Below are 17,463 nucleotides of genomic sequence, written 5' to 3' on the forward strand. Positions count from 1 at the left end.
AGAGAGAGAGAGAGAGAGAGAGAAAGAGAGAGGAAGAGAGAGGGAAGGAGGGAGAGACAGAATCCACAAATCTACAGGGGTAGACAGATGGCTCAGGGGTTAAGAGCACTGGATGCTCTTGCAGAGGACCTGGGTTCTATTCTCAACACCTACATGGCAGCTCACAACCATCTTTATCTCCAGTGCCAGGGCATTTGATGCCCTCTTCTGTTCTCTGTGGGCACTAGTCATGCAGGTGGTACACAGGCATCTACCTATGTATAGTCAAAACACCTATACATATAATTAAAAAATTAATAATGACTCCCCTGGAAATTTGGGGGGCTGGAGATTTCAGTGGGTACTCGTCTTGCCACATAAAAACCAGGACCTGACTTTGATCCTCATAACAGAAAATTCCCTGTATGTTTGATTACTGGCCAGCCAGCTTACTCTTATTGTTGAATTTTAGGTCAGTGAGAGGTCATGTTACAAAATTAAAAAAAAAAAAAAAAGTCTTGTGGGATAGGACTGGTGGGTTGTTGAGAGCATGTAATGCTTTTCCAGAGGATCTGGGTTCAATTCTTAGTACCACCTGTCAGGCAGCTTACAATTGCCCAGGACTCCAGCTCTAGGGGATCCAACACCTCTGGTCTCAGCAGGCACTCCATATAAACTTAGACACACGTGATTAAAAATACATCTAGAACAAAACCTCAAGGTGGACAGTGTCTGAGGAAAGGCACCATAGACTCTCTTCTGGCTTCTACGTAGACACTTCCCCTTCCCTAGTTCCCAAATCTGGAAACTTTACTTTTACATTATGAGCGGCTGACAGTCACAGCCCTAGTGTGTGTCACAGCCCTAGTGTGTGTCACAGCTCTGATGTGCATCTGCAGGCACTTCCTATGGCCTTAGTTTCTAGGGTACATTGCTCTGCCAGGCTCTTTCCTTTGTTTGGCATTTGCTTAACTTCCTAGGAATAGATACCCCAACAGTTTGGCCATCAAGGTTATCCTAAAAGCACAGAATAGCAACGTCTGCCCATGACCGGTGGCAGGTCCTATAAGCTGTTAAAAGCCCCAAGTTGGGCTGGGCATTGGGGTGCTCATCTTTTATCCCAGCACTAAGGCAGTAGAGGCAGGTAGATCTCTGTGAGTTTGAGATCAGCCTGGTCTACATAGTGAGTTCCAGGATAGCCAGGGCTACGTAGTGAGACCCTATCTCCTGTCTCCCCCAACCGCACTCCAAAACAAACCTAAGCAGTAGGTGAGAATATCTTCCACTGTGTGGAGAAAGATGCTCTACAGAGAATCAGGCTTGCACAGAATGCCGAGGAGACTGTGAGTGGAGGACAGACAGGGCTCCGGGCAAGAAAGCAGGATTTCAGAACGAGTGAGAACTCCTGGCTCCAAGATCCAACCCCATTTCTGTTCTTTATAACTCTCAGTTGTTCAGTTCTTCAGAGTCTTTGACCAAACATTTTCCCTTTCTACACAAGCCAATTTAAGCTGCTTCTATCCTGTGTGTCTGGGGATCCGTTAAAGGGGACTGACTTTCACACCCAATGCTATCACTAAGATGCTTAAATTTTCTTTTCATTTTTGGAGGTAAAGTTTCACTATGTAGCCCAGGCTGACCTCAGATTCTAACTCTTCCTATCTCAGTCTCCCAGATGCTAGACTATCAGGCATGTGCCACTGTGCCCAACTGGAAGAGCCAATTTTTATTTTTATTTTTTTAAAGATTTATTTTATTTATTTAAAAAAATTTTTTTCAAAACAAAGTTTCTTTGTGAACCCTGGTACCACTTGTGTACAATTTCTGCAGAGGCCAGCAGAAGGCATAAGATTCCCTGGAAGTAGGTTTACATATGATTGTGAGCAGCCATGTGAGTACTGGGAACTGAATGTGGGTCCTCTGGAAGAGCAACAAGTGCTCTTAACCACTGCGCTATCTCTCCAGCCTATGGCTGACACTTTATCTTTATGGGTGCTCACGTTTGTCCTCTGTGTTCTTACCCTGATGCACACACAAATCTTGCTGGTGTTGAGCCTATAACCAAGTGTGTTGTAACTCTGTGATTGCTAATTTATGTATGAGCTCCCTGGCTTAGGGATACCCAGAGAGTTGATAAAAAAACATTGTTTCTGGGTGAATCTGTGAGGATATTTCTAGAAGAGCCCATTGAATCATGGAATTAGGTGAAGCAGATCTGCCTTCACTAATTTAGTTGAGATGTAATCTATTGGGGTCCGGGTAATCTGACGCCCTCTGCTGGCCTCTTCAGGAACTGTACACAAGTGGTGCCAGGGCATCTTCTATCCCTGGAGATGAACAACTGGATCTCTGGCTTTGGGACTCAGTCTTTGCCTTGGACCATTGGTATCCCCAATGTCAGGCCGTTGGGCTGTGACTGCGGCACACCACCAGCTTTCCTGGGTCTCCAGTTGGCATATGGCAGATCGTGGGGTTCTTTGACCTTTGTGCAAATTGATTCTCACATTTAATCTTTTCTTGCTGAACTGTATACCACTGGCTCGTGTGCATCCAAGCCCTGCACATCACCTCTGTGAACACACCTCAGAGTTAACACAGGACACTCAGGCTGACCTCTGCCACTGTAGGTGTGGGCCAGTGGTCTCCTCTCCACCCAGCCTTTCCCATCCCGAAGATGTGGCTCTCTGCCGTTGACAAGGACAGTGGCCCTCACCATGACCTTTTTCACGGGAGTACCTCTTGAATATCTGGGGCAGGGACAAAAGCTGTATTCTCTGCACAGCTTCCGAAGGCTTGCTGCTTACACAGAAAGCTGTCCTATTGAGGGGCAAGATGTCATGTATTGATTACCACATACATAACTCATACATGAGTACTGTATTTATATCCTTCCGCCTCCCTGGAACTCCTGTGTAGCCCCTTCTCAAGTTCTCCGTAATTATCACTGTTATGTGCATTCACACTTATACATACATACATATATACATACATATAAATACATAAATATAACCTGGTGAGTTCATTTAATGTTGTATTTATATATGTGTGTATATGTATATATGTATGTATATATGTATGCTACAGATTTGGTGTCAGATGACCAGTTGGGGGTTCATCCCCAGGGAGGACTAACTCCATTGCCTGTCTTCAACCAGGGGTGGGGTCTAGTGAGATTCCCCCAGACATGTTGGCATGTCAGCTAGTGTCATTGTTCAGTTCTTCTTTAGGTGACCACACACGGGAGAAGCTTCCATGCCATGAAGGTTACAATCTCCCCATTCTTGCTGCCACAGTGGGGACTTAGGCTCTTCTCTTAGGCTGGGAGATAAATTCAGGGAAGCCAGCTGAGGTGTTTGTGGGTCCTCTCTGGGCATTCTCCTTGGGGGCTATCTGGTAATGCTGTTTCTGACTCTTTTCTTTTCCTTTCTTTCCTTTCTTTTTAAAAGTAATTTATTTTATGTGCATCAGTGTTTTGCCTGCACATTTGTTTGTCAGATCCGCTGGAACTAGACTTACAGACACTTGTGAGCTGTCATGCCTGTGCTGGGAATTGAACCCAGGGCCTCTGAAAGAACAGCCAGTGCTCTTAACTGCTGAGCCATTTAAGCAACCCCCCTGTTTCTGACTCTTGATGTATTCTTTGGTTTAGTTTTAATCTCTAGTTGAAGTTTAAAATTTATTTTATTGGCCTTTTCTTGTGTGTGTTTGCGTGCGTGCGTGCACATGTATGTGTCTGTAGAGGGCAGAGACAAACCTTGGTTCTAGTTCTTCAAGTGCCATCCACTTTATCTTTTGAAGCAAGGTATGCTGTCACTGAGACGTGTTTGGCCTTCACTGTTTTTTCGGGATGACTTCAGCTCTCGCTTTGTGGCACTCTGTACACTGCTTCTCTTCCTCAGATGTTTTCCATTGGTTGGCTGAAGACCATGTGGACTTTACAGAACGCAGCCCCAACATCTCCTGGCTCTTCCACTGCCGAGTCGTCTCTCTCCTGGGTATCCTGGACTTCCTCTTCGTCAGCCAAGCCTACCATAGCATCCTGACCCGTGAGGCCTCTACGCATCTTCATCAAGTACGTGCTGCACTCCGTGGACCTCCAGAGCTGTGTAGGTGCTCTACATGGAGCTGTTTACAGGCTTTATCAAGATCCTGTTGTACATGGCTTTCATGACCATCATGATTAAGGTGCACACACTTCCGCTCTTCGCCATTAGGCCCGTGTACCTGGCCTTGAGGCAGTTCAAGAAAGCTGTAACAGATGCCATCATGTCTCGCCGAGCCATCTGCAACATGAACACACTGTATCCAGATGCCACCCCCGAGGAGATCCAGGCAACGGACAATGTCTGTATCATGTGCAGAGAAGAGATGGTGACGGGTGCTAAGAGATTGCCTTGCAACTAACTACATCTTTCACACGAGCTGCCTGCGCTCCTGGTTCCAGAGACAGCAGACTGTCCGACGTGCCGTATGGATGTTTTGCGGGCATCCTTGCCAGCCCAGTCATCACCACCCCCTGAGCCTGCTGACCAAGAACCACCTCCTGCCCCTCATCCCCCACCACTGCTGCCACAGCCCCCTAATTTCCCCCAGGGCCTCCTGCCTCCTTTTCCTCCAGGCATGTTTCCACTGTGGTCCCCAATGGGTCCCTTTCCACCTGTCCCACCTCCCCCAAGCTCAGGAGAGGCTGCAGCCCCTCCATTCACCAGTGCAGCCGTTTCTCTGCCCAGTGGAGCAGCCACCACCACAACTGCTGGCACCAATACTTCTGCCCCAGCACCTGGCTCTGTTCCTGGCCCAGAGGCTGGTCCTGCCCCTGGCTTCCCTTTCTCTCCTCCTTGGATGGGTATGCCTCTGCCTCCACCTTTTGCCTTCCCCCCAATGCCCTCCTCCCTGAGGAGCTGCGTGCCCTAGAGGGCCATGAGCGGCAGCACCTGGAGGCTGGGCTACAGAGTCTGCGCAATATACACACAGTACTGGATGCTACCACGCTGCCAATCAACCAGTACCTCACTGTGCTGGCCTCCCTGGGGCCCCCCAGACCAGCTACTTCAGTGAACTCCACTGAAAAGAGCCTCTACAGTGGTATCTGCTGCCCCTTCCACCAGCGCCCCCAGCTCTGAGGCTCCTACCCCATCTTCGGGAGCTTCCCCACCAATTTCTGAAGCTGAAAAGCCTCCTGCTCCTGAGTCAGTGGGCATTGCAGAGGAGCTGCCTGAGGGTGGAGAGCCTGATGCTGCAGGACTCCGCTGGTGTCGCCTGCAGAAGTTGGAGTCCCCTGTGGCCCACTGGCACTGCCCAGACCTGGCCCTGTTCTCTTGAGTGGCCCTCACTGGAACACGTCCTGACACCAAGTGCCAGCTCCCTCACTGTTTGCACCAGGGAGTAATAACCCCAGTTGAGAAAGACTTGGCAGGATCTCTGAGGATCAAGAAGTGTCTGGGCTTCCAGCATCCCCAGCGCCCCTGGCAGCCATGGGGATGTTAGTCAGCTCTAACCTCCCTCCACTTCTACCATGTTCTACTGGGACCTTGAAAGTAGAAGCTGAATCTCTGGTAAGCCTTCTCTCCCATGCTTCCTGGGAGAAGGTGAAGCCCCTCCAAGCCCTGCTTGTGAATATGGGACTATGCTGCAGTGCCGAACAGTATTAGCTTCTGTTCCCGAATGTGGAAACCCAGAGGGGCTGAAGACAGACCAGGACCTTGCCCCACCCTCTTGCCAAGACTGGTACCAGTCTCTTTCCTCTATCTCGGTCTTCCCAAAACCCCTTTGTGATGGTGGCTGTGCCCCCTAAGCCCTGTGGCATTTCCATGTCTTACTGGCAACCATACAACTCAGGGAAAGGAGTGCCTAGGGTGGGGCACAGGTGGGCAGCACTGAGGGACCCTGCCCTGCCCCTCCCCAGCCTCTTTCCCCATCTCACCCAGCAGCCACTGCCTGGTGGGCCTGGCTAAAGGTGCCTGCTCCTTAACCCACTGCTCCCCAGAACCCAAGGCAGGCCACCTCCAACCTGTAGGACTTCAGTTCAGGACTGGAACTATTTCTGTACCTAGTGGCTTTGGACTTAAATTTTGTCTTTTGAATTTGAATGCTTAGCCCCAGGAAGGAGGAACAGGTGTGGAGCTAGGTACCTGACTTTCCAGGTTGGAGCAAGCTCTGGCCAGGCCAGGATCATGGAGCTGAGGCCTAGCTGCTGCTGCTTGTTTTGGTTTTGTGTTACAGGAGTTTCTGGAGAGTCCTACCTAGGACTATTAAGCTATTAAGCTAGGATAGCTGGCCAGTGAGCCCGAGAATTCTCCTGCCCCTCTTCCCATAATATTGGGGTTATACACCTTCTACCACACTTGGTTTCTTATATGACGCTGGAGATTGAACTCAAGTCCTCAAGCTTGCATGGCAAATGCTTCCCAACAAAGCTGTCTCCCAAGTCCCGTAGTTTTATTGCAAGAAGGGAGCCACTGGTTGTCTTGTTATCATTCATTCACTCCTTCCTTCCTTCCTTCCTTCACCCATCCATTCATTCACCTATTCACTCATTCACTCATTCTTTCATTCACCCCAGCCTATGAGGTTGTTATTCTGTACCCTACAATGTGTCAAATGACATTTACCACTAGGAATTCAAAGAACAAAGGGCAGATTCAGGACACACTTTTTTGGTGCTGTATTCATTTTACTTTTTTTTTTTTTTTTAAATCTCATTTCCCCTTTTCTTTAATTTTGCCAGTGTAAGAAATGGTAGTGGCTCCTGGCTCCTCATGCTGCTCAGCATTCAGAATTCATGCTTAATGCTCCTGGGGTGGCTGCCCATAGTGAGCAACATCAAAGAATATGCCTCAATCTATTCTTCCCCTGGTTCTGCTATTCCTGGAAGGTAACACGGAACCATAGGGCCAGTCACTTTGATGAATAAGAATTAGAAAAGAAAAGAATGAAAAATAAAAGCAGAAGGAGGAGGAGCAACGGTAGGAATGAGAGAAGCAAGAGGAGAAGAAGCAAGAGGTGGAGGAGTAAGGGAAGGAAGAAGAGCAAGAGAAGGAAGGGGGAAGGGGACAAAAGAGGAAGGGGAAGGAAAAGGAGGAGCAAAAGGAGAAGGAGGAGCAAAGGGAGAAGGAGGAGCAAAGGGAGGAGGTAGAGAAAGAGGAGGAGGGAAGGGGCAAGAGGAGGAGGAGCAGGAGGAGGAAGGAAAGCAAGAGTAGGAAGGAAGGGGCAAGGGGAGAAGGAGGAGGGAGAGGAGCAAGAGAGGAAGGGAGCAAGGGGAGAAGGTAGTGCAAGAAGAAGAGGGAAGAAGCAAGGGGAGGGGGAGAAGCAGGAAGAGGGGAGGAGCAGGAACAAGAGGAGGAGGAGGAGGAAGAAGGGGAGGAGGGGAGGAGCAGGAGCACTGAGTGGCTGTGCTGGGGACCTTTGGAAACTGATGGTAAAAGCCAGAACACAGCCTGGCACTTCCCCTTTCTGCACAGTAAGGCTGAGGTGCTGGGGCCAGACTAGTTGTCTCTGGTGGGCCTGAAGCAAGCATGGATCAAGAGGCTGTGGGCAATGTCGTGCTCTTGGCCCTTGTCACCCTTATCAGCGTGGTCCAGAACGGTAAGGGAAGCCCATCCTTAGGGAGAGTGGGGTACTGGAAGTCAGGCACACACCGGTCTGTGCACGTATGCACACATCTGTATTTACTGCTTTGTACTTGAGTGTGCAGGGGTGGGTCCTGTTCTGTGTGAGTTTGGGTTTTCCTTCTCTCTCTTGAAAGGTGATGACAGGTGTGTTTGCAGACGACAGAGAGCAACGTAGAGGGCTGGTAAGAAACTTAGCCCAAGTGTCTTGGTGGAGTAGGGGTATGAAGGGCGGAAGGGCAAGGACTTGGAGAGAGGGCATGGGTCTGTGCTCCCTTGGGCACTGGCCTGAATGAACCAATCTGCAGCAGGAACAAGGTCAGTCGTCTGGCATCTGTGTCGGGGGAAGGGTAGACTTGAGAGCTATAAAGGAGAAAGATTTTATCATTGTTTTACTTCTGTACTTAAGTAAGTTCTTCTGAAGAAACATCAAAAAACAATGCATAACGTTTTTTTCTGTGTGTGTGTGTGGTACTGCAGATAGAACTCAGGGCCTTGCATATTCTCCACCACTCATCTGTACTCCAGCCTTTTGGTGTACAGCTTTACATACATACACACACACACACACACACACACACACACACCTGTCTGCCTATCTGTCACATTCTATCCATATCTATCTCAACCTTCTTAACCCTTTGACACAGTATTTCATGTTGTGGTGATCCCGCACACATAAATTATTTTGTTGCTATTTCAATACTGTAATTTTGCTGCTATTAAAGATTATAATGTAAATGCCTGCATTTTCTGATGGTCTTAGGTGAATCCTGTGAAAGAATCATTTGATCCCCAAAGGGGTCATGACCCACAGGTTGTCAGACATCTATCTCTGTCTGTCTATTTATCTATCATCTATTTATATATAAATCCTCTCTGTCTGTCTGTCTATGTTTATCTATTATCTATCATCTGTCTGTCTGGGGAAATGTTCCTGTTTCTTAGTATTACCATTAAACACACACACACACACACACACACACACACACATACATACACACACACACACACACACACACACACACATGTCTATCTATCTATCTATCTATCTATCTATCATCTATCTATCTATAATTTAATATAAGTAATTCAGAGTTTAAGAACTAAGCAGATCTGTGTCGAGTTGTTGCCTTAAAGTTCTGCTTGGGGTGTTTCACGCTGACTTTTTTGGGTCACCAGTGGCTTCATGCTTTCCAGTTTAGTAGGAGAAAATTGGGAAGCCAATACTCACAGCAGCCGCCATGGCTTCCTGGTAATTGCTCATGACTCTGTACTGTCACACTTGGGATTTGAATATGTAGCCACCTTGGGATGCTGTGGTGATGATCTTGACTGTGGAGATGCTAGGATTTCTTTGGCTGGGCACAGAGCAAGGCTTCCCCTTGGCTTCCCAAATCAGAGAGACCAGGCTTGGCACACCATAAGCAAGTTTTTCTCTATTCAGCAACAGAGTGGAGTGCTCAGACCCAACCCTCTTCATGCTACACCACACTTAATCAGCTTGCAAGCCGGAGAGGGAACAAATGGCTTCCTTAAGCCACCAGTTCCTCAAGCTGTCGCTGTCTCTCTCATGCAGGGCTCTCTTGACTCTGTGAATTGACAGGGCGCAGTAAGCTGCACACACCTGCAGAGATCTTGCTTGGCATCAAATGGTGTCCAAGGGCCCTGATGGTGGGACATGAAGCAAGGCTGCCCTCCAGAAATGGTGGCAGTGGGAACCCTCCAGTCTATGCAGGGCAGGGACAATGCTTGCTCAGTCCTGGGTGGAAGTTCCCCTCTATCCTGCTTTTCTGTATCCTACACGGTACCTGACTGGCATCGGTGCACAGTGGACCGTGCCTTCTCCCCTGCCAGTGCAGTTGGAACTGGCCTTAACAGGAAGTTCAAAGTCACTTTCACCATTGTCCTCTCATTTCAGAAACACATCAGGGGAAGCGGCCAGGCTTCTGGTTAGTCTAGAGACCTTTTTGTGTTAGGCACTCAAATGACCAGGTTGTGTCAGCAAAGGACCCCACACCGATGCTCCTCCTTCCTTAGCCCCCCAGGAGTCGGGTAGAACAAGGTGGAGCCAGAGTATCATGGTGTCAGTGATGGCACAGAGCTCTCCCACCTGTGATCAGGACAGGAGCCTCTGCTGCCTTGTAGAAGGCTCCACACAGTGGCTTTCGATCAGCTCTGCTCTCCTGTCAGAGAGGGGCCTGAGCTTCCAGTGAGGCTGAGGTCATCCTTGAGGGCTTTCTGTAACTGTTGAAGATGTTTGTTTGGGACAACAAGAACCATTTAAATAAGTTGAGACACAGCACCTGTGCTGACCTCTAAGCAAGTGACCTTAGGCCAAAACTAAGTCCTAGGTCTGGCCTTTGCAATTCTAACAAACCCTGGGTTTTATCTGTAAACATGTGTGAGAGAGTTAAAAAAGACATGTCCAACCCCCACCCCCACCCCAAAACACCACTCTGAAAACCTCCTGTTAGTGGGGGAGGGGGGGGAAAGAAAAAAAAATGTCCCAGACAGTGAGGTGCACTGGTGGCTTCACGTTCTCGGGAACTCTGAATTTTCTGCGGATGGGCAGGGCCCGCCTGGTGTGACTTCCCCCTCTGCTCTCAAACACTCTAGTCATCAAGATGACTGAATGTACTGCCCTCTTCCAGTTTGAGGCAGCAGGATGCAGATTTGAGAGGACCAAGAAACTAAGAAACCCAGTCCTGAGTCATCACAGATCAGCTGCTTTCCTGCACAGCTGTCAAGAAGCCTCGACTTTCTCTTGCCAAGGGATCAACAGCTTTGTCCTTAGGCAAACCTGGAAAAAACATGCAAATTGTCTCTAGCTTACTGTCCTGGCTGGTTTTATGTTAACAAGACTCAAGCTAGAGTCTTCAGACAGGAGGGAACCTCAAGGAGAAAATGCCTCCATAAGATCCAACTGTGGGACATTTTCTTAATTAGTGATTGATGGGGGAGGGCCCCGCCCAGTGTGGGTGGGACCACCCTGGGCTGGTAGTCCTGTGTTCTATAGGCAAGCAAGCTGAGCAAGCCATGGGGAGCAAGACAGTAAGCAGCACTCCTCCATGGCTTCTGCATCAGCTCTTGCCTCCAGGTTCCTGCGCTGTCTTCATTTGATGATGAGTATTGTGAAAATGTAAGCCAAATTAACCCTTTCGTTTCCTAAAGTGTCTTTTGGCCACAGTGTTTCATTGCAGCAATAGAAATCCTGACTGTGGTTCTGCTATTGACTTTTCGGTTTTATTAAGTTGTAAGAAAAATCCCTATAAAACCATTCCACCATTCACTTTTAGTAAGCTATGCAATGAATTATGTGAAAGTATTGCAAAATAACCTTTGTGTTAGATGGTTTTGCCTAACCATAGACTGCAGGAAGTATTCCGAGCACACTAAGTTGCAGCATTGAGCAGGTTATTGCATTAAATATAATTTTGTTTTGTTTTGTTTTTGAGACAGGGTTTCTCTGTATAGCCCTGGCTGTCCTGGAACTCACTCTGTAGACCAGGCTGGCCTCGAACTGAGAAATCTGCCTGCCTCTGCCTCCCAAGTGCTGGGTTACACCACTGCCTGGCTAAATGTTTTTTTTTTTTTTAAACTCAAAAAATTTCCGATTTAGGGTGGATTTATTGGGGAAGCAACTCCATCCGAGTAGAGGGGCCTCTGTCTTTGGGAAGAATGACTTTCGTAGGCGACTGGAGGGAGACAGAAGTGAAGCAGAGCTGCCCTGGGTGTGGAAACAGCAGAGAAAGGCCACTTTCTGGCTGGAGTGCTGTTCCCTCAGCCTGTCATGGGATGAGAGAAACAGGATGAGTCAGCATCCTTCCCCATCCTCCACCTCACAGCCACCTCCTCCCCTCCAGGGGCTCTTCTGAAAAGAAGACCACAGAGCAGTGGTTCTCAACCTATGGGTCGCGACCCCCCAGAGGGTCGCCTAAGACCATCAGGGTTACAATTCATAATACTAGCAACATTGCAGGTATAAAGTAGCAACAACAATAATTTTATGGTTGGGAGGTCACCACAACAAAAGGAGCTGTATTAAAGGGGTGCAGCATTAGGAAGGTTGAGAACCACTGCCATAGATAGTTTTCTGAAAAACAAAAAAACAAAACAAAACAAAACAAAAAAAACAGCACTGGCTCCTGTTGTATTAAATAGCCTCATAAAAGCTATTTGTCTATTATTCTGCCAACTTCCATTTCCTTAGTGATGAACTGAAATCTCAGGGCCTTTTTTTATATGACCCTGAGAAGCTTATTTGATTTCTCTGGCCCCCTCCATGCCCCCAGTAGGCAGTAGGTGATTACCGCCCCGTGGGTGGGGCTCTGGCTCTGTAGATGATGGTCCAGGGGTTGTCAGGATCCCCTTTTTGGTGAATTCCAAGGAACTGTGTTTGCAACCACCTGTGGGCATTTATTTGTCCCTCATTTGCTTGCCGGTTTCAGTTTAATATTAACAACTAGCTGGGGGAAGGGGTACAAACGGCCCTTGGCTGCGTGGCTTGAGGTTTATAAGGATTTAGGGAGACTGGTGAGGAGAAAGGCAGGTAAAGGAGGGAGAGGTCAGCATCCATAGGTACTGGACTGAGGAACATGCTTATGTTTGGAATTATGGGTAGGAAGGATTTGTTGGTGTCTTTAGGTGACCTGAGAAAGGGAGACCTTGAGAATTAAAGGAGTCAGGATGGCAGAGAACAGACTTGAGAGGGTGGGTGGGAGGGTTGGATCTACATAGCAGGGAGTGGGTTCTTCCTAGGGGGAAAAGAAAGGCTTTGCTTTTTTGAGCACAGAGGGGTTGGTGAGGCCGACAGAGTTGTTGCTCAGTCCTGCTGTTCACTGAGAACTAGCTTTTGAGTTCCATGATTCTAGTCTCTTCTCTGTGTTCAGAGGCAAGAGAGGCCATCTTGGGTCCTGGGAAAGGAGATGCCTAGAATTTCCTATTGTTTTCTGTTAGTGGAGACATTTTTTTAAAAAAAGATTTATTTATTATTATAAATAAGTACACTGTAGCTGTCTTCGGATATACCAGAAGAGAGCATCAGATCTCATTATGGATGGTTGTGAGCCACCATGTGGTTGCTGGGATTTGAACTCAGGACCTTTGGAAGAGCAGTCAGTGCTCTTACCGCTGAGCCATCTCTCCAGCCCAAGTGGAGACATTTAGAGCAGACAGGTATATATATATATATATATATATATATATATGCTCAGATGATAGCAAGAGGACAGACAGATGGACTTAAATGATAGCAAGAGGCCAGATAGGTGGATTTAAATGATAGCAAGAGGAGAGGCTCAGCTGGGCTGGAATTCAGCAGCTCTGAGCCTGAGCTCCACCCCCAGCACTGATCTCCTTGCCTTCAGAGCAGAAGGATCCTCTTCTTGAGAGAGTTCATGAGGAGTCGGTGAGGGGAGGCCCGCAGTGTGGTGAGCTCTCTTCTGCACAAGCAGCCCTTTGGATGTGCTCAAAATGGGCATGTTTCTACAAGAGTATTGGTGTGTGTGTGTGTGAGAGAGAGAGAGAGACAGAAAGACAGAGAGACACAGAGACAGAGAGACAGAGAGACAGAGACAGAGGGACAGAGAGAAAGACAGAGACACATACAGAGAGAGACAGAGAGAGAGAGAAAAGCAGAGAGAGAGAGAAAGCCACATAAAGCTCTCTTTGGTGCAGCTGGTAAGGTGAACTTTTCATAGCTTTTGGAGGAGACAAATAGGAAATGGATAAAAAAGAATCCAACCACATTCCCCCACTTTCCACTCCCTAGATGGGAGTACAGGAATAAAAGAAAGGGGAGAGTGAGAGAGGAAGAGAGAGAGGTGGGGGAGGAGAGGAAGAGTTATAGTAGTCTGGTCAGTAAAGAACTCTCCTAACCTGTGCAAAGCCCTTCTGCACCGTCCCTTCTATTGACATACCCTCTGGATTCTATCTCATACACGACTACAGCCATGGCTTCCGTCAGCTCTTAAATTCTTGCCATGCTGGATCTGCCTTTTCTAAGATGCATCAGAGACTAGGGGTCCCACAGTTATTCTGCATGAGCCCATAAGTCGCTCTGTTTGTTCACATTATATAGCTCCCACCAAGACCTGGCAGTTTCTCTAAACCAAATAGACATTTTCAGATACTCCAGATACTTAGCTGGGCATCCTGTGCTCTGCACGTTGGTGCCCCTCTCCTCCCCCCGTCTCTGAGTCTCACTTATCTCAGGCTGGCCTTAGACTCACTGTATAGCTGAGGATGATCCTGAACTCTCCAGATGCTCTTGCTTTTACATGCTGACATGTCTGCAGGTGTCTGCCATCACATTCCATTTTATGTGATGCTGGGGATCAAACCCAGGGCTCTGCACAGGTCAGGGGGAGTTTCATGTGCTGGGCAAGTGTTCTTCCACTGGGCCACACCCCAGCTCCCTCCATCTCCTTCGTCCATAGCTCAATGCATGGCTGTGTTCTGTTCTATTCACCTGCTGTCTGTCTCCTGTTCTGCTATTGTCTTAGTCTATTTTGTTTTCAGATACAAGCTAACCATTTGGTTCATGGTGATAGATAACAGATATGTTATTAAAATAATCATTCACTGGGGCTGCAGAGATGGTTCAGTTGTTAAGCTTCTCTGGACAGGAATCCAATTCCCAGCACCCACATAGTGGCTCACACACAACCAGCTCTATTGCCAGTTTAGGAGATCTGATGCCCTCTTCTGGCCTCCATGGGTACTGCACACAAATGGTGCATATACTTACATGCAGAGAAAACACTGACATACACTTAAACAATTTACCAGATTAATTTATATAATTGGGAAATTATCCTTTAAATATAAGCACCCACCAACCACTTTAGCCCGATCTGTTCTGCCTAGTCATTATCCCCATCTCAGTCCATCTTCTACCCTGAGCTGCACCTGCTGAGCCAGACACATGGTCTTGCATCTACCCTTTGCATATACTTCTCTGGTGGAGCACAGCTGATGCCCCTCACATTCCCTGCTCCCTACAGCCAATTGGAAAATTCCTACCTATCTTCAGATTTTATCTTGGGTGTCATTTTCTCTGGACATCCTGTGACAAGACCAATAAATTAAGCTACTGGCCTTGACCCTTCCAAGCCCCATGTATTCAATCAATTCCCTCGGCATAGAATGTTCTGTAGAGCCATTTCCACTTTTCTTGGTTATCAATATTTCTTCCCTTCCCCCTTCCGAGACAGGTTTTCTCTGTGTAGCCCTGGCTATCCTGGAACTCATTCTGAAGGCCAGGCTGGCCTCAAACTCACAGAGATCCACCTGCCTCTGCCTCCAGAGTGCTTGGATTAAAGGCATGTACCATTACTGTGGTTGTCAATATCTTTCAACTGTGAATTTCTTAAGGCAAGGTGGTGCCCCTCCCTCCCACCCTCTCCAATGCATCAATGATGGGGCTGATATATTTTGGGTAGGGAGGATGTGGAAGCCTGTTTGGATAGTGAATCTAGGAAGCATTATAATGTTTTAGGAAAACAGTTAAAGAACTCTCTCTCTCTCTCTCAGCATTCTTCGCCCACAAGGTGGAGCATGAAAGCAAGGCGCATAACGGGAGAAGCTTCCAGAGGACCGGGACTCTTGCCTTCGAGCGGGTTTACACCGCCAAGTGAGTTCAAACTCCGATGCTGCTAAAATAATGGTGGGGACACTGGCATGAATGAGTGAGACTCTCCCCCATGGTACATCTGCCTCTGCCAACCTGAGAGTGTCCAGGAGGCAGGCTGCTGGATGCCCTTCCTCATCTTGGCACACCCCAGTCTTAGAGGAAGGAAGTGGGGTGAGGGAGGGGGTGTGTGGTCTCTATGATCCAGCAACACCCTGGCAGCCTTTCGTGCCTGCACTGACCTGTTTCCTGTGGGTGTTGAAGCTCTTCAGCTCATGCCAGCTGTTCACACAGCAGCTCAAGAAGTGTCTTCCACACACCACCCTGGCCTTGTCCAGTGGCAGCCTGGATGATGTCACTGAGTTTCATAACACTGGGGCTCCTTGAGCAATCAAAACGAGGACAGAAAGCTGGAGGTTCTGAGCAAGTCCACTGCCCTCTTGTCTTGATGTTTGTATAGAAAAGCTGTTGGGAGACACATGAGAGGCCTTGGAAAGAGGTTTGTGGAGTTCTACTTGGCTTGCAAATCTGAAGACACATGAATCAAACATGATTCTCCTTTAAGTCATCTTGGGGTCAGCTAGGCATACCTGCTGGGAGTCAGAAGGGCAGGCTCCCCGCTTTGATTTAGGGCTACCTTGAGAGCAGGTATCAGTTCCAACCCCAGGAGTGAATTTGATTCTTCCAAAGGTCCTTCCAAGGGAAAGTCATAGCCACCCAACAATCGGGTCAAACTCAGAGAGTTTCTCTAAGAACCTCGGGTAGCTCTGTAAGAGGCCCCTTCCAGACGTGTGAGCAGCTTGGTGGGGGCTCCCACTCAGTTATCATTGGCACCTTGTGGACTAAACCAATTGAGGGGATGAGGATGAGGATGAGATAGGCTTCAGGAACGAGCACACCTTCTCTTGCATAGAGAGCATTCACTCTCTCTGGGAGGTGTAGGGTATGTGGTGAGGTGTAGTGTGTAGTGAGGTATGAGTGTGTGGTGACGTGTGGGTGTGTGGTGAGGTGAATGTGTACAACCTCAGGTAGGGTTTTCTCCATTGATCTTCCCCAGCTAGGGCTTCTTTTGTCCCTAAGCTTCTAAATTGATGCACGCCTCATCTAGAGCACTCACAACCACCTTAGGAGCCTCTGCAGAGCTCTCCTGGATGCTCAATCTCCATTCCGCCCGCCAGCTCCTCCTTGGCAGATACTCCCACCACCTTTGCTGCAGCATCCACAGGGAGATTTCTTTGTTACCATCTAGACCTTGGCTTCGTTAATTGTCAGTGTCAATCTAAGGCATTCAAAGACTTTAAAAGGCATTATAGACCCATAGTCGAAGGGAGACGACTGTATAGGTTGTCACCAATGTCTCTGCACCATCCTTCTGTGGAGATAACACAAAAGGGTCCCTCGGAAATGTCATAAGCGGGAGATGTGAAGATATCTCTGATCAGGGGTGGAGACGAAATCACTCAAAGAAAACCACCAGTCTCCAGCAGTGGGGGTGAGCAGTGTCCCTCTGTGCAGATAATTACTTTCTTACAGTGACACTTAGGTTTTATGGACTCCACAATCCTCCAGTGAGAAGCCACAGTGGACAGCATCCCCCCACCCCCCACATGTTCTTAGAAGCTGAGTTTCCACCATGCTGGCAATGCACAGGGAATAGAGCATCCTGGGTGATCTTTCTTTCTTTCTTTCTTTCTTTCTTTCTTTCTTCCTTTCTTTCTTTCTTTCTTTCTGGGCAACCTTGTTTCTTCCTTTCTCTTTCTCTCTCTCTCTCTCTCTCTCTCTCTCTCTCTCTCTCTTTCTTTCTTTCTTTTTTTCTTTCTTTCTATCTATCTTTCTTTCCTTCTCTCTTGACACATAGTTTCTCTGTGTCTCTGCTAACCTCAGATGTGTGGTCCTCTTGCCTGTGCCTTGCCCAGCACTGGGTTTTCAGATGTGTACCACCATGCAAGGTTGTAGCTATTTCATGTCTGTCACTTACCCCCAGGAGAGAAAGAGCTTTGTTTCTATGAGCCACTGTTACACGTGGCTCCTCTGGCTGCTGACCTCCAAATTGCAGAAGTGTCTAAGGCTGGTGGTTGAGTTGCATGGCTAGGGAGAGTGGTTTAGAAATTCTATGATTATGTGGGGGTTCCAAAGGTAAAAAGATGTGCCTAGATGAGAGCTGAGTGATTGTTGTGTTTGGGGGAGCTGACCACGAGGACTGTGCAACCCAGTCTCTCTCTCTCTCTCTCTCTCTCTCTCTCT

The 17,463-nt window shown here is 48.0% G+C and overlaps 1 protein-coding gene and 1 pseudogene across 2 annotated transcripts in view; both read left to right on the forward strand.

Annotated features, from left to right (window-relative positions):
• The window catches only part of LOC116104721, an 8,796-nt pseudogene extending 3,481 nt beyond the window's left edge, over positions 1-5,315 (forward strand). The window contains exon 3 of the transcript XR_004123950.1: positions 3,778-5,315. The product of XR_004123950.1 is annotated as an E3 ubiquitin-protein ligase synoviolin pseudogene (transcript). The remainder of the gene's footprint in view (positions 1-3,777) is intronic.
• Positions 5,316-7,329: 2,014 nt separating this feature from the next.
• Alox5ap (arachidonate 5-lipoxygenase activating protein) overlaps positions 7,330-17,463 on the forward strand; it is a 24,142-nt gene continuing 14,008 nt past the window's right edge. The window contains exons 1-2 of the mRNA XM_031338800.1: positions 7,330-7,563; positions 15,123-15,222. Of these exons, the coding sequence (XP_031194660.1) occupies positions 7,494-7,563; positions 15,123-15,222 (170 nt within the window). The 5' untranslated portion in view covers positions 7,330-7,493. The remainder of the gene's footprint in view (positions 7,564-15,122; positions 15,223-17,463) is intronic.

Source organism: Mastomys coucha, unplaced genomic scaffold (genome assembly GCF_008632895.1).
Source record: "Mastomys coucha isolate ucsf_1 unplaced genomic scaffold, UCSF_Mcou_1 pScaffold22, whole genome shotgun sequence".
Lineage (NCBI taxonomy): Eukaryota > Metazoa > Chordata > Mammalia > Rodentia > Muridae > Mastomys > Mastomys coucha.